The sequence below is a fragment of the Aulonocara sp. 'chitande type north' Nkhata Bay genome, linkage group LG3 (genome assembly GCF_057382095.1).
Source record: "Aulonocara sp. 'chitande type north' Nkhata Bay isolate Kocher_YH1m ecotype deep benthic linkage group LG3, A_spYH_male_GT1.1, whole genome shotgun sequence".
NCBI classification, from domain to species: Eukaryota; Metazoa; Chordata; class Actinopteri; order Cichliformes; family Cichlidae; genus Aulonocara; species Aulonocara sp. 'chitande type north' Nkhata Bay.
Window position 1 is genome coordinate 26,952,255 of NC_141346.1, and position 20,983 is coordinate 26,973,237.

Below are 20,983 nucleotides of genomic sequence, written 5' to 3' on the forward strand. Positions count from 1 at the left end.
TGTCTGTGAGTATTTATGCTTCTTCTTGTGGCCATGGCCCTCAGGTCTCAGTGTCTTCAATCACTTTATTAGTGTTAAATAGCTGATGTTTTGTTTTTGTTGATTTTTACACAACACAGAAAGCCTTGATCAAGCCAGTATTGTTTCTTCACAGAGCCAGCACACCATAACAAAAAATACTTTTGTCAAATCCTATAATTAACTTCTTTAATGATCATTTTGCAGGTTGTAAAAAAACAGAAAATACATTTTAAACAAGAAATTGGAATTAAATTATTTGGTATTGATGAGATGTAAAATCATCAAAGAAACTTGGATTTATTACTTGTAATCTGAGAAACTCATCTCTACAGCTATAAATAAGTCTTGTGTCTGCACTTTCTTTCTGAATTATGGCAAACACCACATCAGAGGTGGTGCTGTCAGTGCCATTCCCAACTGTGTTGGGTGTTAAAGTCGATCTCTGAGTTGATCAGCAGCTGCTGTAAAAGACAAAAAAAGAAAGAAAAAAAGAAGAAGAAAGAAACAGTTAACATATGTTCATGTCCAGCATGAGCACATTTTGATGTTTGTCTTACATGCATGAAATGTGTTTTAATTATGAAAGCTGATCTTCACTAATAATAAAATTCTCAACAATTAAACTCCATCAAGTGCAGATTAAAAGTCCAGCCAGTGAAAGAGTGAAAATTGAAAAATCTATTAATTCTACTGAATAAACTTACCAGTGATTTTGAGATCACATTTTGCTGAACCTGAGGAGTAGTTAGTAAACACTGCACAAACATAAAGACCCGAGTCATCAGTCCTGAGTCTGGACAGCTGAAGTCTGATTCGTCCTTCTCTGAGGGCGTCTTTGTCACTCTGGACTCGTCCTGAAAACTTTTCATCCTGAGACTCTGACACCTCAAAATAATGAACAAAATTGTACAAGACTACTATTTTTTCTTCAATTTTCTGATAACAGAGGACACTAATCAAAGACATGTCATCTATGATGGTGAACGTCCACTCCAGTGTGATGTTGTGGTTCTCCTCTGCCTGATAGCAGGTCTGTGTCACATTGACTACAAATGATCCTGTTGAGGAGACAGAGAGGGAAAGAGAGGAGCAGACACACTGAGAACTGGAACAAATCTGTTGTTGAGCTTTATTTGGAGTTCATAAAGTGAAGCTGTAAACTAACCAGAGACACATGAGGTGAGGATGATGAGCAGCAGGATCCTGCAGATCATCTTCTCCCTGTGAGAGGAGACAGAGGCGAAGAGTCATCAACACATGAGGTCAAAGGTCAGTCAGTACAGCTAGAAGAATGAAAATCTACAGTCTGACTTCATTTACTCATCACAACATGTGATCCTGTTCATGATGCTGATTATTACACTGACTGACCAAAAGTACATGAACTACAAACACAGCATTGGAAGCAACCAGAAGAAAAATTTGCTCTCAAAATATTTGACATATTTTTTTTTATATTCAGAGTTGCAAAAATATATATCTGACACAAGGTTTTCTATATGTTTCAACATATAGAAAACAGCAACACTGTGAAATCTGTTTTCTGTGATGGTGTTTAAAGGAGTGTTTACCATCAAAATGCTATTTTTGGCCTGTATTTATATAGCCCTTTACTAGTCCCTAAGGACCCCAAAGCGCTTTACACATTCAGCCTTCCACTCATTCACACACTGGTGATGGCAGCTACATTGTAGCCACAGCTACCCTGACAGAGGCGAGGCTGCCGGACACTGGCGCCACCAGGCCCTCTGACCACCACCAGTAGGCAGTAGGTGAAGTGTCTTGCCCAAGGACACAACAACCTAGACTGTCCGAGCCGGGACTAGAACCAGCAACCTTCTGGTTAAAAGACAAACTGCCACGATCGCCCTTTTTATGAAAATAAGTTCGAAATCAACTTGCACCATAGTTCTCTCTAGATTTTTTGAGCTTCATTTCAAGGATTTTTTTTTGTACCTGTTACTTAAACTGAGAATTTTTTTTAACTTTTTAAATGCTACAGACACACAGAATGAGCTACAGTCCTCTAAAAGCATTATGTTAATGACACAACCTCTTTAACTCTTTAAAGCATTAATCATAAAATAATTGGCAGAAAATTAGAGTGAAAAATGTAGTGTTTATTGAACCTGACAGATAAAAAAATAAATATGAATTTGCATCACAAGTGTTTTGGTGGGAAAAACAAAAATCACATTGATGATATAGAAATCTCAAAAACTTACAAATTCTCATATATCTAATAATTTACGACTACTTAATCCTACTACTACTTGTACTAATAATAGTCTATGCACATTCTTGCTTTTTCATCACTAACAGTAGTAATAGAAGCAGAAAAACATTATAAAAACATACATGGGTTGCTTCTTCCTTTCTCAGATTGTAACAAACACCGTTGTCTTTGGTTGTCACTGCCTTCAAAAAATGCGTAATTTAAACTGTTAACATGAACCTCGTTTAACAAAGCTCATCCAAGTCTGTGCAGAGTACAGGGTCCTCTTCCAGACTGCAGAGTAAGCAACAACTGAGTTTGTTAACCCCGAGATAAGAGAAAGTGAGCAACTGATGCAACAGGCTAAATTCAACAAATAATATTTGAGCTCACATATCCAGTCACATCATTAGACAGATAACAAGCTACAAGCTAATTTTCATTTAAAGGAGTCATCACCCAGTTCAGAATAAACTGACTTGTTTGTTGCAGCAGTGTGCCGGGACACTGACAAAAAATGATCAGACAAAAGCAGGTTCCGAGGAAATACTATTAAGTATTCACTGTTTCTGTGAAAAGTTAAGTCGTGATTTTTCAGATTAAAAAAACAAAAAACAAATAAATAAATAAATCCAGAATTTCAAGTTTCAAGTTGTTCATCTGTGGGAGTAGTACAATTATTATTATTATTATTATTATTATTATTATTATTATTATTATTATTATTATTATTATTATTATTTTATTTTTTATTTTTTTACAGTTGTGACTCCTGATTTGTATTTTCGGTCTTTTGTGAAGTCATGAACTCCCTCAGTTCTCTATAGGGATTGAACTTTTATAACTCCAGCAGTTTTGCCTATGTTGCACTAACCAGGGAGCAGCAGTATTGGGTCCTGGATTCGTGGGAATTCTGTTTATCTCCCTTACACCAAATCATTCTGGTATCACCAAAAATTAGCTTAGAGGTACGGTGTGTAAAATCTCAGCACTGGCAGTAGAGTGCTGTTAGCCTCTTGTTTTAGGCAGCATTAGAGAAACCTTCTATGACGTGGATCCAACATAACTGCACTTGGAAACTTAGCAAAGAAACCTTCGTGCTATGAGAGAATGTATTCAAAAATTTATCAGAGGGAAAGTGTGATTTTTTTCAGACACTGGAACCTAGCATTAGCTGGCATCATGTTAGCTTATAAGCAGCTCTTGTTATTAAAACTGTTTATTGTCAGCTGTTAAAAGAGGGGAGAGTCGCATGTGTAACTGTGACAATATATGGAAAAAAAAAAGCTTGCTTATTTATGTTTTTATTTGTTACTGCATATGTGGTCAGTCTCTAGCTACATACATAAAACAAAATTAGGAGTAGGAGAATAGACGAATGTTGGCTTTATATTTTTGTACAATAAACAACTGTAAGACAGAAAATGTTTATTTGAAATACACAAACCTAGAGTGCAATAAAGCATGTGTACTCAAGTTCAGAGATGAGTGTTTGACATAAGTTGCTTTTTTTCTATGTTGTTGCACTTTATTTGATCACATTTGGATTTATAAATCTGTTTCTTATCTGCAAGTTCCATGATTACCTTTGTAGTAATCAATTCAGGAAGAAAGATTTTCCATGTCTTTTTCCTTTAACCAAGCTCTTTAGACTCCTCCTCCCAGTAGCAACATCCAGTCAGACTCTCTCTACTCAGGACCTGATAATATTCAGTTAATCTGTCTGGATGAATAAGACTGTAGTTCCATCCATTCACTTCTGCTTACCCTTTTAGGGTCCCCTGGGGGCGCTGGAGCCTATCCCAGCTGAGCAAGAGGCAGGTTACACCCTGGACAGGTTGCCAGTCTGTCGCAGGGCTAACACATAGACAGAGGAAACCAGTCACACTCACATTTACCCCATTCAGACCTATGGGCAATTTAGTGTTTCCAATTAACCTATCCCCACTGAGTGCATTTATTTGGACTGTGGGAGGAAGCTGTAGGGATTTAATGTGAATATTTTAAGAATCCAGCTCTGGTCTTTGGCTCTGGTGGTGACAGTAAAACATCCATCATGGGGGCGATTGTGGCTCAAGAGTTGGCAGTTCGTCTTGTAGACGAACTGCCAACTCTGCTTTTACCATATGAACCCTCGCAGACCCTGAGGTCCTCTGGTACTGGCCTTTTGATTGTCCCTAAAGTCAGGACACATACTCACGGAGAGGCAGCTTTTCAGTGGTATGGTCCTCGTCTGTGGAACAGCCTGCCGGAGGAGCTCAGGGCCGCAGAGAACGTACATGTTTTTAAGAACAGGCTCAAGACCCACCTTTTTAATTTAGCTTTTACTTAGCGTTTATTTATTTTATGCTTATTTATTCTATCCTGTTATTCTATTTATTAATTTAGGTTTTACCTAATATTTATTGATTGTATTCTTATTAATTTTTTAATCTTCTTACTCTATTTATATTTATATTGTATCCCGTTCATATTTATTTTATCGTTTTACCCTGTACATATCCTATTGTGTCATATCTCCAGTATTTCCTCGGAGGGCGCTCTCTGCACCGGGGCTGTGATCGACCGTGGCTGCTGGGTCTCTGGGGATCCTCTCAGCCTGGTTGGGGGGCTTTTTTGCCTCCCTCCTGCTGTGTGCCCAGCCTGAAGGCTGTGGTCTGTGACCGGCTCCTGGTGCAGACGGCTCCCTGTTATAGTGTTTCCTCACTTGGCACATGCGTACCCAGCCCAATTTTACTCTTTAATTGTGGGTGTGTGTGTGGGTAGGGGGGGGGGTTATGTGTGTATTCATATTGTTTATGTTAATGAGAGTGTGGGGAGTGAGTTGGAGGTGGGGTGGGCTGCTTTTAACCATGTAAAGCACTTTGTACTACATTTTTTTTGTATGAAAAGTGCTTTATAAATAAAGATTGATTGATTGATTGACTGATTGTAATCGGAAGGTTGTTGGTTCAAGCCCCGCCTTGGACAGTCTCGGTCATTGTGTCCTTGGGAAAGACACTTCACCTATTGCCTACTGGTGTTGGCCAGAGGGGCCGATGGCACGATATGGCAGCCTAGTTTCTGACAGTCTGCCCCAGGGCAGCTGTGGCTACAACTGTAGCTTGCCTCCACCAGTGGAGAAGGAACACAAATATTATGCATTTCGTATTGAGCTGAAAAGGAACACAGTTTGTCCCGGACTTCAGCTAGAATGGAAAAAGACACAACGCTGGAGTTATTCTGCGTTTTTATGCTGCACAGCTGTTTCTTCTTCTCTCATTCTCTCCCCCTCCCTTTCCTGTTGCTACTTCAATCACAAAACTGATCAATGATCAGCTGATCAGCATTTCTAACACAAGTCCCATCTCTCTTGCTTGTTTACCTTTTAGGCGACATGAATGAGTTGAAGGGAAGTTATAAGCTGTTTCTGAGAGACAAATAACACCAGGATCCTTTTCTAAGTCGCTGACAGCTGGTAACTGTGCAGGGGCGGGTCTAGCAAAGTTTCAAGTTTCAAAGTTCAAAGATCACATTAACATTTGTATCCCTGTATCAACAAACATGCCATATTGGCTGAGTTTATTTGCAGCATATCAAACATCTGTGAACAAATATAATTGTATAATGTTGTTCTATATAGTGTGCAACTGTTAATGTAGAGCATTATTAAATTTATTGCTAATGCAATCATACGGCATATTGACTTCTGTGGAAATTTTAGATGGCACTCCTCATCAGAAAGGTTGCCTACCCCTGGTCTAAACTATGAAATTACTTTTATGTCATAAATTGCACACGACAAAAAAACAAAAAAAACAAAACATAATTTGAGCCAATAAATTCATTTCACAGGGGCAATTAACTCGCACAAACCACCAGAAACAAGCTGTTGGCCTCACAGCTTGACAAGCTCCAGTCATTGTTAATGGGAGACGTACACATGGACCAAGATAACTACATATGAAAGAAGAACAGCTTTCAGTGACAATAACCAACTGCAGCCACAAGACGGCAGTAACATAAATATATTAAACATTAAATGAAAGTGAGGAGCTTTATGACTGTGCTGTCTGAAATGAAAGGAGAGACATCGCTTTACTTTGGTACATTTAAATTTATCAGTATTGTTTAAATTTGACAGGGCAAGCTTGTCCTGATGGAATGCCGCTGTCAGAAACACAAAGAAAAACCTGTGTTAAATAAGGCAGAACACTCTGTTATGCTGCTTTCACACATTTGAGATTATCATCTTTGTAAGAAAAAAATCATAATCATAATAAATCTTAAAAAACACATGAACCACACTTAAATCAATAAAATTAAACAATGAACCAGCAGAACAGGAGCACACTGAACTTTAACCTTGGTGAAATGTCAGATCAAACTTTCCCTGTTACAATTAACATAATAAGGTAATAAACTGAACAAACAATGCTGACATTTCTTTACTGTTCTGGGTCTAAAATATTGACTTAAATATGGATCATCTTTTCACTCAGGTGTCCAGCAATGACTCACAGTTTTCCCACATTTTACAAGTATGAACATTTAACCAATATGAATTCTCATGTGATTCTTTAAGTGCATCCTCTGGACAAATCTTTTCCCACAGGTACCACAGGAATACGGCTTCTCACCTGTGTGAATTCTCGTGTGTGTTTTCAACGTTGATGGGTGAGCAAATTTTTTTCCACAGGTGCTAGAGGAATACAGTTTCTCTCCTGTGTGAATTCTTAGATGTCTAGTCATTTTGTATTTATTCTGCAAAGTTTTTCCACACATGTCACATTGTACAGACTTATTCTTTGCGTCCGTTCTACTTTGACTGACTGACACAGGAGTGTTGTCTACTCTCTGACTGTGACTTCTCTTTCTGTGACGTCTCTTCTTCAGCTCTGCATTTCTAGTTGATCTTGAGTCCACATGCTGATTTTCTTCATGATCTCGGCTCTCTGCTTCAGGAGAGCTGGGAGAAAGGAGCTGCTCGCTGTTTGGTTCTGGTTCACTGTGGGCACTTTCCCCATAAGCAGGAGTCTCCATGAAAGTACCAGTCTCCTGCTTCCCTCCTGACTGCTGCACAGTTCCTCCTGTTCCTCTTTAATCTGTGGAGGCTCTGGGTCCTCCTGGTCCAGACTAGAGTTCCTCTCCTGGTTACAGACCTGCTGGTCGGTTAAAACCTCTTCTTTCTCAAAAGCATGCTGATGTTGGACATCTGAAGGCACAAAGGGAAAAAAATTATGGCAAAACAAACATTTGAGAAAATATTTAGTGGCCTGAACTATTAGCAGGTCTCTACATAGCGAGCATGTTGCTCACATATGCCACTAAAGTGTAAAAACATGACAAATTATTCGGGCACTGATGCAAATGTTTAGTTCTGACACTCTTATTAGCAAAGTTCAAGGTTCAGCTTCATATGTGAATATCTGTGATGTATGAAATAAATAGATGTTGTTGTTTTTTGTTAAATGACTGTGGATGTCTCGATTGGCACAGTAATAAGATGGCATGCTGGGGCAGAGCTCTCTTACACAGTGGTAAATGTTTTGGTTATACTTGAAATGCCATGAAGTGCTAACCACTGTTCCTCTGTGACACCCATGAGTAACATTTACTGTTAGTAAAACATCACAGTTTTACATACCTATTCTGTATAACTTTATCTCAGGTTTCCAGATGGTCTCCTTCAGTCCAAGCTGCTCTCCCTCCTGACTGCTGCAGAGTTCCTCCTGTTCCTCTTTAATCTGTGGAGGCTCTGGGTCCCACTGTTCCCACTTTGTTAGAGATTTACATGATGAATTCACTGTAGGAACTAATTACAAGGTCAAAGATAAACAGACACAAAACACATGTTTTTATATGTGAACAAACAGAAATATGTTAAACATATAAATATACATTAAAGCCACTAAAGTGTCTTATAGTCCCTGTTAACACATGCCTGCTGACACATGATACACAGTAATATGTGTTTGAACACAACCTGAAACCTGTTAATGTTCTGATTTAACAGCAGATTTCTCCACATGCAGGGCAGAGAAATTCCTGCCTTCCACCAAAAGTGGAAAATATATTTGTTTGACATTTTAATCACAATAACAAAGAAATAAACTGTTGGTAGATCCACTTTTTAGGAAGATGAGTTGATGAAGAAGAGAGCGTTCAGTGGAAAAAGGCCAGTGAGTTCATGTAAATGATGCTTCTGCTGTAAGAATCAGACCTAAAAGTGAACAAATGCTTCATGATTTTCATTTCTATCCATCATCTTGAACACTGACTATAAATGTGTTCACGTCATTATTGTGTGATTTGGTTTCTTCACGTGTCTCCTTCAGTGCAAATAAAGGACTGTTAGAGTGTGTGCTGTGTGTTTTTCTGAAGCATGACAATCCTTTCCAACAAGTGTTTCCAGCTGTTTGTCTCCACTCTGCACTTTAGTCTTTCTTCCTGTCATGTCTGTGTTTGTCCACCAGGTGTCTCCCTCAGCTCATTTTCTCCAAATCAGAAGCTTCAGATTTGTGGAGACGCTCTGCCTGCCAGACACAGCTCAGGGCAAAGAAACATGTCCATACTCCACAATATACAGGCCTGTATCGTTTATTGTCTGTATTTAAATGTATAAATGATCGAGTGTGATCAAACATCTAAAAAAAATGACATTAAATGTCATCACTCTAGATACAATAAGAACAACTAAAAAAACTTCAAAGATTCCATTTTTGTTACATTTTAAAAGTTCAAACCTCAAAGACATTAAGTTTACAGTCATATATGATCAAGAAAACCAACAATCTTCCCATTTCAGAAACTGGAACCAGCTTTAAATGTGACTAAAATAATGATAAAACAATCAATTCTCTAATCATTGACTAACTGATGAATCACTGCAGCTCCAATATATTGTTGCATTTGACAACCCACTACAGCAACTACAGAATAAAAGCACTAACCAGACTGATGACAGATTTCAAACATGCTGAATATGAAGAGTAGTATCATTTAAACTCACATGATTATCAGCCATAAGAACAAATTCAGATTTATATTGATGTAAGGTATATAAATGTAAGTACAGTTTGAATCAGTGCAATATTATTTTCACACATCAATGGACCACTGAACTTCTCAGCTTCTAAAATTTAAAGCCTCATTTAGAAACTACACAAGTACATATAATGGTCAGGGATCAACATGAACCTGTCTTCTCTATTTGACTTTAATCAACTCTGCAGTGGCTCCATCATCCCAAAGCCAAAGTCCAGCATAGAGCGGCTGAGTGAATGTGGTCTGGACTCTGTGGAGGAGAGTCATGGTTTCAGAGACGCTGTAGAAAGACAGAATACCTGCTCTGTGATCCAGGTACACTCCTACTCTGGAGGACCGAGGACCTGAGAGGTCAGTTTGGACATCGTTGTGCAGAAATATATATCTGTTTGTGTCACAATATAATGCCCAAGATCTGTCATTGTTTCCAAATCCACATTCATTGCCCCCTGTTCTGCTGATATTCTTGTATGCAACTGCTACACGAACTCCTCCCCCTCTCCACTCCACCTCCCAGTAACAACGTCCAGTCAGACTCTCTCTACTCAGGACCTGACACCATTCAGTGAATCTGTCTGGATGATCAGAATAAGACTGTTGTTGTTCCATAAATGTTACTTTTCTGTTCCCCTCAGATAATAACAATTCTCTGTGTGCTGTGTTTGGATCCAGTGTGATTTCATGTGAATATTTTAAGAATCCAGCTCTGGTCTTTGGCTCTGGTGGTGACAGTAAAACATCCACTTCAGTGACTGTCAGTGAGATGTTTGTCCATTCCTCTCTCAGAATGTCCTGTAGTTTATCTCTGGTCTCTGACACAGCTGCTGTCACATCCTCAAAGTAGCTCAGAGGACGAATATTGATGCTGGATGAGTGTGTAGACTCACTGAGTGCTGACAGTGAGGGGTAGTTGTGTAGAAACTGGTTGTGATCCTCTGTGTGTGAGAGCTGCTCCAGCTCGCCGTCTTTCCTCTTCAGCTCAGCGATCTCCTGCTCCAGCTTCTCCTGAAGCTCTTTGACTCGACTCACTTCAGTTTCCTGCTGGGATCTGACCTGCTGCTTCACATCAGAGCTTCTTTTCTGGAGGAGACGGATCAGCTCAGTGAACATCTTCTCACTGTCCTCCACTGCTTTATCAGCAGAGCCATTGATGGCCTCCACCTCCTGTTGAAGCAGCTTCACATCTTTCTCTCGCTCCTGGATTCTCTGCTGGATGTTTAGTCGTCTCACCTCGAGCTCCTTCTGCTTCTCAGTCCTTTCTGCTGCAGCTGGGACTGTTTCATGGCCTTTATGTTCATCCACTGTGCAGAGATAACAGATACTCTGCTGATCAGTACGACAGAAAATCTTCATCACCTCATCATGACGAGAGCAGATGTTCTCCTGGAGCTTCTTGGAGGGGGCCACCAGCTTGTGTTTCTTAAACTGAACTACATCATAGTGAGGTTGGAGGTGTTTCTCACAGTAAGAGGCCAGACAGAATAAACAGGACTTGATGGCTTTCAGCTTCCTCCCAGTGCAGAAATCACAGGCCACATCTTCAGGTCCAGCATAGCAGTGATCAGCTGGAGCAGCTTGGAGTCCAGTCTTCTTCAGCTGCTCCACTAAAGCTGCTAACATGGTGTTTTTCTCCAGGACAGGCCTCGGTGTGAAAGTCTTCCTGCACTGAGGGCAGCTGTGAATTCCCTTCCTGTCCTCTTCATCCCAGAAACTTTTAATACAGTTCATGCAGTAGCTGTGTCCACAGGCTGTAGTCACCGGATCCTTCAGTAGATCCAAACAGATGGAACAAGAGAAGGTTTCTCGGTCCAGCTGAAGTCCTTTCTGCGCCATTTCTCCTCTCAGTGTCAGTGACTGTGTGAGTTTCTCTTCCTTATAACTGAAACTAGTCTGAGCTCTGATCTCAACAACATGTTTCTGCAGTGAATGGAGCCTGTCAGCTCTTACACGTCACCACATGTTGGTTACACCCATCTTCAAAGTGAAGATCTGAAGGGGAGGGAACGAGGAAACACGTGGACAGAGAGGAGGTGCTGTGTTTAAGAGCAGGAAGAAGAGGGAGGGTTATCAGGCTGTGCTTCACTCCAGGAAGAGGAGCAGTTAGAGAGTGAAACTGTGTGTTTAACCATTTTTATTTACTGCTCACATCAACTTTTAAGCTTGTTAACACTTTCTTCTATAGAAATAAACTTCACTTTAGAAATGTCAGAGTTCTCACTGAAGTTAACAAACAGTCCTTCAGTTTTAGTCAATGCAGGAGGATAATGATCCTTTTTTTTTTTTTTTTTTTTTTTTTTTTGCCTGTCCCGTTTGGCTCTTTTGCCATCAGAATTGTTGTCTAAAGGCAAAGAAAGATGCCCAACGGATTTACTTTACCAAACTGACCATCCCAGCCTTGCCGTAATGGTCCATTTGATTCACCTTTTATTGTTTATTTTATTTTCACTTACTGAATACGGGACAGACTTGACTGGGGGAAAGAAGGGGAGAAAGAAAGAGGGAAAGAGAAACAGCTGAGAAGAGGGACGGGGGAGAAGGGCAAAAGACAAAAACCAACAGAACGGGCAGAGAAAAAAAATGCATATATCAATCACCTGGATCACCTGCTGAGAAAGAAAAAAAGAAAGCAAGCAGAAGAGAACAAGAGTAATAGAATACACAACATCACAATGATATATGGGAATATGACAGTAAATACTAAATGTTAAACATTATTGTGCAGCACATAAGATCAACAGAACACAGTGTGCTTTGAGGTAGGAGCCAAAAAGGGTGTAGTTTGTGGGTGTGATCACCCGTGTGTACACCTGTGAGCATGGACGCGCTTGTTTTTTGTTTTTTTAAAAGGTTCCTTCATGTAATAATCTGCTAGAGGGTGTGGGGGGGCCACAGCCCCGTCCTCCAGGGCGTGAAGCAGGTGTGGAGGAGATCAAAACTCCAGACATCCAGAGGCCCCCAGAACACAAGAGACCAAGGAAGACCAACAGAGAGGCAGCTGCGCCACTGTCCCGCCACAGCCTGGAGCTGCAGGTGTTTTTCCAAATGTTTGTTTTGTAATTATGAAAGTTCATAATTGCCACACACAGACACACTGATTATTGTCTGAAGTACATCATTTTGGTTTCAGTTTTAAGGATTTGGATGTCATCAAAGTTAAATTTTCTTTATAAGGAAGAACTTGTTCATTGTGTGAACTTTAAAGTCCTCTTCTCATCCTTAGCAGCGATGATCTGTGGAGGAGTTCAGCTGTGTTGTTATTAACGTCAGAGACGTCACTGAGCACAGTGGCAAACACATCAGTCATGGTGCTTTTTATTTTGAGGTCAGGATTATTTTACAGTGGGGTTTTTTAGAATATTTTGTTTAAGGACAGTACAGCAGAGGCTGCTTTTTGCTATAATGTATGTCTGTACCAAAGTATAAAGATATTACAAAAACACATTTATCAGGATTTATATTAGACTTGATTTGGCATGAAAGCTCACAAACAGCTGAGTTCTCACTTTTCATGAAATTTAAATCTACAGCTCGACTGTTACTGATATTTTGTTTAAAGATGAGATTTGATTTCCATTGTTCTTTATTGTCTATTGTCTGGCATTTACGTCAGCAGGTGCAGGAGCAGTCCAACCTGTATCACGATTAACCCCACACACCCAACCCAGAAACTCTTCGACCTCCCCCCTGAGGCAGGACTATGCACAGCTTCTTCTCAAAGGCTGTAAGAGTGGTCACCTCCAAACCTCACTGGCCTCATTCTAGCTTGCTGTGCTGCTGCGCTGGTTTTTAAAATGCCACACCTGGGTCTTTTGAGGAGGATAATGATCCTAAACATACAGATAAGGCAGCGACTGACATGATGCTTATGTTGCATTTAAGTTTATGTTCATTTCAATTGTTTCTGTCCCTCAAACACCATCAAAGGTGAGAGGGTGCAGCAGGTGTAGTAGTTGATATATGAGGCAGTAAACAAATTAAATGGTTTTCAAACACATTCATCTCCATAAAAATGTGATAAGTGTTTTGCAGGAATAATAAAAAGAAACTCTGATCCTTCTTTAAAAGTATTTTTCTGTTATCATGGTTGAGCTGATCACAACTTCTACAATCATCTTGAGCAAGGACGTGGCTAAATACAGGCATGTGAGAACCAGTCAATATTAGCCCTTTATTGACCAAGTATCAGGCTGCCTGGACTTATTTGGTATTTTTGGCTGTAAAATGGCCAGAAATCATACTATAAGTGAATGTTTTTGCCCCTTTCTTCAGAATAACCTCAGCTTTTTCTGGCAGTCATTTTACATTATTGTACTGTTATGACAATGGAACAACAGTTTAAAGTGGAAAAAAATGGACTATTTTTTCAGATTTTAAAGTTAAGTGGAAACTGATATTCAGCAGGAACAAAACGTAACATGACATCAACTTCAAATATGAACTAAAATAAATATATACAAAAAAGTTTTTGAGCCTAGGCCACTCAGGTTTTTAAATCTCCAGGCCTTTTTTAGGGCATTGCCACTTCCCCACACCTGCTTCTCTGCTCATCAAGTTGACTTTTTTCAGACAGAAGAAGCTTGTGAACGGTTTATGCTATCGTAATACACCAAGCCCGTGATTCTCAGAAAACAATATTTCTTATAAATCAGCAGTATAATGCATCATAAAACAATATCATCCATTCACAATAAATCAGCAGTCTAATGTAATACAAATTAGAGCAGGGCGATATGGCCAAAAATATTTATCACGATATATATTTGAAAATTTGCAATAATGATATAACTGACGATATAATTGATGCGAGACAAAATACAACTCCACAACATTACTAGCGCAAAAAGACAACCTTCCATTTATTTTCACTTAAACAAGAAGCTGGTTTTTATGTACATTAAAGCTTTATAAAAATTTAACAGTGCAAATGCAAATTCCTTGCTGAAAGTTTAACCAAAAGGCATTTCCAGTAGAAATGTGCTGACATATCCTAAGCATAACCATGTATAATATCCACTGAAGTTAAAAAGAGGTGCTTTGCAACATTAAACTGCAGTGTGCAGTACGTATTTTGCGGACCATGAGGTGCACGGGATTATAAGGCACATTAAGAGAAACAAAGCAGTCAGATAAATCAAACTTTATTCAACTCATTCTTCTTGCTTCCTCCACTTCTGTACCATTGATTCATTAATGCTGTATTCTAACACAGCTGCTCTATTCCCATGTTGTTGCAGTATATTAATGACTAACCTCGTATTGTGGATGGATTATCTCAGTTGTTCTCCTGACTGAAGTTTGGTCCGTTTACAGCATCCTGCCATGCGATTGCATTTGTCTCTAACCATGAGGAACCTTCACGTTAACTTTTATAAGTGGAAAAGTGTTAGTGTTCGTCCTCCAGCTTCACTGTTTATGTTATGCTAACATAGCTGTGTCGCTAGCGATCACGTAGCACATCATTATATACCAGCTAGCCCAACTTCAGTAACCCTACAAACGTCACTGCTGTTTAGTTTCCTGTCTTCATTTATGTTGGAAGTGATAGCAGAGCTGTACGTTTGATTTTTTTCAGAAATCTCTCAGTCAGAACATGCTATATCATGCTTAGGTAACTAGCGAAACTAGCGAGCTAACTTCCACTAGCTTCCTGCTAACTTCTAACTCCGTTAAATGTAATACATTTGGTTTTCATGGATGCCTGGAAGTTAAACTTCATAGTTACACCTGGTAAAGCAGCAATGCTGATCGTTTTATTAAAGATGAAAGAGTTTAGACAGTTTTTAACTCTCAGTGATGCTGCAGTGTTCGTTTGACCTGAAGAGGGGAGTTTAGGACCCAGATTACTCCCAGATTTAAGAGCGACAAATACGAAAATAACGACGGCCGCTTGCATGTTCTGCAAAAAAAAAGTGCTTTGTCGTGTATCTGATGGACAAACACCAAACCAGTTCCACATCACTGAAGTTGCACCATTTTTACAAACCAATTCTGGTTCATCTGTTTCACTCAACAATCGGCCATGTGCGTATGAAAACAAAGGCACTGCGCATGCGCGATATTTCATTTTCCTATCGTTGCCTAACATTATACCGATATTACCGTGAACCGTATAATATGGCCCAGCCCTAATACAAATCAGTTTAATAAATGTAATAGTTATCCCCTTCTTCTAATTCAGGAGAATAATGCAAACTAAAACTACATAATAATTTCACAATCTTTAATCAGGGGTTTAACTTGGCATAAGATAATGTAATAATCTGACATTATTAAGAGTTTATTTTTATGATTGTGAAATTACAATATATGAAATATCAGATTTTCATCTGCATTTGGGAATCCTCACCTTCAATGCCATTTTTTATTTGGTTTGGTTTCCTGTGTATTAAGTCGTGCAGCCACCAGGTGTCGCTTCTTTGTCCTTTCTTTTCAGCTAAATTCCATTTAAAGTGGAAATTTAAGCAGCTCCAGGTGCTTCCAGCTACTTTAGAGTCTTTTTTTTTTTCTCGTCTAACTTTATCGACTCCATGTGGATATTTATGGGAATCAACCAGTGGTGTAGCTGAATTATGGACTAATGAATGAAGCCTTTGCTGTCATTAACATGTCACTATAGCAGTCCCTACTGTTTCTTCTTTCTCTGTTCTTCTTCAGTCTTTCTTCAGTCTTTGTAGTTCAAATGTGGCAGATGACATTTTATTCAAACAATTCTGTACTCAAGTTTTTTTTACTGTAACACTCATATAGAAGTTGGAGCCTACGTCATCAGTGAGTCACAATATACACCTTGTATTCTGTCCGCTGCGTGCGTGGTTCTGGTACACGAAGTGACAGATAGCTAAACATATGCCGTAGGAAATGAAAGCGTTGAATGAGTCAGACGTGAAAGTAAAGTTGAGGGCTGTTTACTTGTGTCTTTATCAATGTACATCTTACAGTGCTTTCCCAGAACTTGTGAAACTACAAAAATACAAAAAGAAATATGTTCAATGAAGAATTATGCATTTGCTTCACATGGCGAACAGATCTAGGCATTTATATATAAATCTCTCCAAATATGCATAAAATCAATAAAATATACACCACTCACTACTCATGAAGATGAAACACAATTCAAACTTACAAACAAAGCTTCTCCATGGCATAACACAGGTGGATGCTGAAGGATTAAACAGGGAGACTTCTGGTATGCCTCATTGTGCAAATCCCAATACAAAAAAGGCTTCCTGCATTACCCCACTCATGTGACCCTAAACATCCAATAGGAAGGAATACAAGCCAAACCACAGAAAAAATCACTTGCCCGCAGACTCCAAGCTAACCACTAGGAGATGCTAAAATTCTCAACGTGCACATAACATTACATCTTGTATATTTCATCTAATTTAGCCTCTACAGCAGAAGGTTGCAGCTCCCAGTGTTTTGTTGGAGACTTTTTGCTTCCCCTCTTTGGTCACACGTCAAATCAGTTCAAGTTTTAAACGCAATCACCTTTATCCTGATCGCAGCGGTCTCTTTCAGACTGACAGTGGCCCGTATGCAGTGACAGCTCTCTGACTGTGAAAATGATATGAAACAAATGCGTTGGCCTTCACAGTCATCAGCAGTGATGGGAATAACGGCGTTACAATTAACGGCGTTACTTTTTCAGTAACGAGTAATCTAACTAATTACTATTCCTATCGTTACAACGCTGTTACAGTTACTAACAAGAAAACGCGGTCCGTTACTATTTTTCAATAAACAGACGGTTGAAGCTGTGTTCAGCTTACCGCATCTTATATCAGTTGCACGGAAGTAGCTGTAAGTAATCTGGGCGCTACAGCTTTAAGCAGCTGCGTGTGCTCCTGCGGACGGTAATCACGATCACTGTCTAGCACAACACCTGGAGCTAAGGGGACAAAACAATTGCATGAGTGCTGCTGTTTGACTGAGGAAGAATAAAGTGGTTGTGGTAAGCCAATCACATGACCACTTAAAGACGAAGCAACAAGTTGATATATACCAGTTTATAAATTGTGTTGATAGGCCACGTAAACCAGAGTCATGATAAACAATACATCGTTTATTCCTCAATAGTTTCGTCACGTTTACTGTCTAAGGACAGCGCAGCAAGCACTCTCTGCTTATGAGCAAAAAACCCACCAAAAAACAGGAAGTTTTAAGAGTGACGGTGAGAGAGAGAGAGAGAGAGAGAAAGAGCAGAAAAAGAGAGAGAGAGAGTTTTGAGATGTGATAGATTTGTGATGTTTAGCGTGTTTGGGGTGTGTAGTTAATGTGTTGTCTTGTGTAGTTAATGTGTTGTCTTGTGTAGTTAGTGTGTAGTGTTGTGGATAGTTTTGTGTTGTGTGTCAGAACAATGAGGCAGCTGCTGTCTCCAGGTAGAAACAGGAGTGATACACCTGCTGCTGTCAGACCTGCAGGTATCAGGCTGTGATGTTCTCCTTTATAGTGGACAGAAATTATTTTTTTGGAGTGGCACAAATAATTTGTGTTGCATCTTATTGAATGAAGAACAGCTGATTGTTCTGTAAATAGTTTGAAATGGTTATTTAAAAAATCAAGGTAAAAGGTAAATGGCTGCAAATAACTTTGTTTGCAAAACTTGTGCATAGGATTTTAAAATTGACAATTTATATTTGCATTTAAAGTTATGAAATATGATTCATTAAACATGTTTGTGGTTGTTACAGTAAAAAATACAACTTTTTCTACTCTAATTTTATGTTTTTTGTCTGATTTTAGATCAATTGTGTTAATACAGTATGTCAAAATGAAACCATAACTGTAAATTCAGACACGTGAGGTTGTGCTGAAAAGGATGATACCAAACAAGGCGAAGTAAATAGTTTTTAAGGGTAAAATGTGGAGGGAAAATCAAAAGTAGTTAAAAATGGCCAGTTATACCCTGGACCCCAGAGGGCTAAAGGTTTTTTTCAAATATTTTCATGCCATGCTTTGTAATTAAAATGACAGATATTAAAATCCAGTATATTTATATTTCACTAAATATGTGCAAACTATTCAGACAGAACACATATGAGCAGTATTGTATTACAGTGAAGACAGCAATGTTATCAAACTGCTGCAATCATTTGTAATATCCAACTCTGTGGGTTACTGAAATTGAAATGTAAAGTTAAACTGAAAGTAGGAGAGTCCATTTGCAAAGTAAACACTTAGATATTTTGCTGGTGACCTTGATGTGAAGGACTTTTCCATTACATCTTTCACTACTTTGACATCTCCCCGAGCAGCCAACGCACAGAGATCACACATTTCTGTATTCTCAAGATTTGTGTTTTCTGTAGGAATAAGTTAACTTCACTTTGAGACACCCTGAGGATATTTATAAATTCAGTGAGATGAGTTAAAGCTTAAAAAAACGAAAATTTATTTAATCTTACCAGAAATGTTGAGCCTGAATTCTTTAACCTTCTTTCCCAACTCAGTGGCCATCCTGCAGAGGTAGCGTCCCGAATCATTAATCCTGACTTTGGGCAGTTTAAGTCTGACTCGTCCTGTGGTCACACTGAACACGTCCAGCAAACTGCTCATGCTGAGGCTCATCAGAACTATCGTCCATGTTGAAGAAAACCTTCAGCTCAGGTAACTGCAGGCAGTGGATCTTAAACATTGAGGTGGTGATGTTGACTTTTGATGCAAACTGCCATTCTACTGTAACGTTGCTGTTTTCCTCACCTCTGTAGTACAGAACCTCGTTATCATCATCAGATGTTTCTGAGAGCAAGAAAGGAAAGAAGGGAAAAGTTTACTTATGCTTTAGATAGAGCAAGTCAGGCTGCACTGATCTGAGATACTAATGCAGCTAAAATATTAGAAACAGCTTTTTAGAAATCAGGAGTCTATTTAAGTATAAAGTGGAACTTAACTAAATCCTAAATCAGCATCTTATTTTATAGCTCCATCCCTGTTTATGCTCATTATCTGAAGGTGTAAACTGACCATAAGCACCTGAAACCAGTGTCAGGAACAGCAGGGTCCTGTAGACCATCATCATTCTGTGAAAGAAAAGAGATAATTAGACAGATGGGATGGTAATGCACAGAATTTCTGTAGCAGTGTAACAGCGGGCAGTCACACTGCTATGCTAGTAACAAGCCACACACCTCATGTGTGTCGTCCAAATCTCAGAGCAGACCTGAAGCCAAAACTTCGAGGATTAAAAAATCCTCGATGTGTTTAACCCACAGCTTTTTAGTGCTCAATTGTCACCCTGTAAGTGTGAACCCACCTTTGCGAGTATAAAAATAGACCTTCAGTCGAAACCCAGTGGAGCACAGCTGTCAGTGAAACCTATTGCAACACCCAGCCCACGTAGCCCCCAGCTTTTCAACAAAGAAACTGACAACACCACAAAGTTTTAAGCTACAAGGTTAATCGGCCTCCACACACAGTGAAAGGTGCTCTCTCTCTGACACAGGAGTGGAAATGAAGCTTTCTGCTCTTAAATATTTTTATAAATCATTAACACATCATACTGCACAGAGGACGCTCACTTGTAGCTCCAGCCTCAAATGAAGAGACTCCACTTACTCTGACATCAGCTTATAAGGAGGACTGGAAAATCCAACCCAGGCTACAAAGGGGCTTACCACTCCCATACATGTAGCAGAGACAAACCGCAGAATAAATGTTTCAGTGGAGCTGTGACTAAATGTTCGGTCTCTCTGTTTGACACAGAGAGACCACAGATAAGAATCTGATTCTCACATTCACTCAGAGATTCATTCAGTTCAATCATTTTCTAAGCGTATGGAGATGAAAGATTGGGATTTATTTGTTTTATTCCAAAAGGGAAATGATTCTTAACTATGCAGCTGTTCAGCAACAAAGGCACTAATAACATATCTGTGCTACACTGCAAAGAGAAGGAATATAGCCACAAATCCAGTATTAGCACACAATAAAACCAGCATTCTTTTAAAAAAACAACATTAGTAATGGCAAGTCTAGTCAAGAAAAAGGAAGGAATTTCATGGTTTAAGCCAGGAGTTGAAGCTCTGTCACAGCTGTTTTTGTACATATTTCAGCATGTCAGTGGGGCAGTTTGAGCTCTTGTTGGCAGATTTGGGACCACATTGACCAGAAACATCTTCTAGCTGTTTACAATATCATTGTACATTTAGTACCGGTGTGCGATTTAAACTAGGAGTACATTTGTCGCTAAATGCAGTGATCCGATTGGTCAGATCCGTTTATTCATATCTGAAAAATCAGTGGAAAAAATTAAGCTTGGTTTGAAAATACATGTCGAAAATTCGCCCAGTAACATGAGGCAGTCGGTGTGAACGGCTGCTTTGAGAATAGGTAAGTGAAACATTTTGATTTTACACATTGGTAAATGTGTTGGAACAGATGTTTTTACTTAGAAACAGATCTGACCAATCAGATCACTGCATTTAGCGATAAGTGGGCTCATAGCTCAAAGTAGTCCCACTTGGTGCTGTCACAAAGAATTATAACATGATACAAGTCTTATACAGGATACTCGCTGCTTTCTACCCTTCATAAAATTTACAGCAATAGAAAGTTCTTATCTCAAACTGACTGATAAATTGGTCGATGCTCTCGTATCACACATGTTAGATTATTGTAATGCCTTATTTGCAAGACCAAGTTGTTTCACTGGTTCCCACTTCAGAGCAGAATTGCCTTTATAAATCTTTCTATTTGCTCATAAAGACTCGATGGTTTGAA

General features: G+C 39.2%; 3 protein-coding genes across 8 annotated transcripts; all 3 read right to left on the reverse strand.

Annotated features, from left to right (window-relative positions):
• Positions 1-193: 193 nt before the first annotated feature.
• Positions 194-2,562, reverse strand: LOC147334899 (programmed cell death 1 ligand 1-like). 2 transcript variants are annotated; one of them, XM_086286996.1, is made up of 4 exons: positions 2,380-2,562; positions 1,187-1,242; positions 726-1,079; positions 194-479 (listed from the first exon to the last, which is right to left on the reverse strand). In XM_086286996.1, coding segments are annotated over exons 1-4 (441 nt in total). In that variant the 5' UTR covers positions 2,382-2,562; the 3' UTR covers positions 194-450. The 2 variants fall into 2 exon arrangements, with proteins under 2 accessions (XP_086143122.1, XP_086143121.1); XM_086286995.1 differs by having other exon boundaries at positions 194-482; positions 2,380-2,556.
• A 4,426-nt stretch (positions 2,563-6,988) lies between these two features.
• LOC147334900 (uncharacterized) lies at positions 6,989-19,241 on the reverse strand. The gene is made up of 4 exons (XM_086286982.1): positions 19,229-19,241; positions 18,670-19,003; positions 7,863-8,030; positions 6,989-7,430 (listed from the first exon to the last, which is right to left on the reverse strand). The coding sequence occupies exons 2-4, from the start codon at positions 18,830-18,832 to the stop codon at positions 7,108-7,110; spliced, it is 654 nt and encodes a 217-aa protein (XP_086143108.1). The 5' UTR covers positions 18,833-19,003; positions 19,229-19,241; the 3' UTR covers positions 6,989-7,107.
• On the reverse strand, positions 7,916-11,095 carry LOC147334901 (tripartite motif-containing protein 16-like). 5 transcript variants are annotated; one of them, XM_086286923.1, is made up of 3 exons: positions 11,061-11,095; positions 10,627-10,925; positions 7,916-10,554 (listed from the first exon to the last, which is right to left on the reverse strand). In XM_086286923.1, the coding sequence occupies exons 1-3, from the start codon at positions 11,093-11,095 to the stop codon at positions 9,425-9,427; spliced, it is 1,464 nt and encodes a 487-aa protein (XP_086143049.1). In that variant the 3' UTR covers positions 7,916-9,424. The 5 variants fall into 5 exon arrangements, with proteins under 5 accessions (XP_086143049.1, XP_086143050.1, XP_086143048.1 ...); XM_086286924.1 differs by having other exon boundaries at positions 7,916-10,043; positions 10,161-10,227; positions 10,354-11,095; XM_086286922.1 differs by having other exon boundaries at positions 7,916-10,925.
• Positions 19,242-20,983: the final 1,742 nt, after the last annotated feature.

Excerpts from the sequence above, each read along its gene's own strand:
- LOC147334899 (XM_086286995.1), bottom strand. Across the intron at positions 1,080-1,186 it reads CCTCACCTCATGTGTCTCTG|GATCATTTGTAGTCAATGTG; the intron begins GTTAGTTTACAG and ends TCTCCTCAACAG. Across the intron at positions 483-725 it reads ATGTGATCTCAAAATCACTG|CAGCTGCTGATCAACTCAGA; the intron begins GTAAGTTTATTC and ends TGTCTTTTACAG.
- LOC147334901 (XM_086286921.1), bottom strand. The coding sequence starts at position 11,095 with ATGGCGCAGAAAGGACTTCAGCTGGACCGAGAAACCTTCTCTTGTTCC. Across the intron at positions 10,555-10,626 it reads GGAGAACATCTGCTCTCGTC|ATAAAGGCCATGAAACAGTC; the intron begins ATGATGAGGTGA and ends CAGTGGATGAAC.
- LOC147334900 (XM_086286982.1), bottom strand. The coding sequence starts at position 18,832 with ATGAGCCTCAGCATGAGCAGTTTGCTGGACGTGTTCAGTGTGACCACA. Across the intron at positions 8,031-18,669 it reads ATTCAGGCTCAACATTTCTG|TTCCTACAGTGAATTCATCA; the intron begins GTAAGATTAAAT and ends CCTTGTAATTAG. Across the intron at positions 7,431-7,862 it reads GATAAAGTTATACAGAATAG|ATGTCCAACATCAGCATGCT; the intron begins GTATGTAAAACT and ends TTGTGCCTTCAG.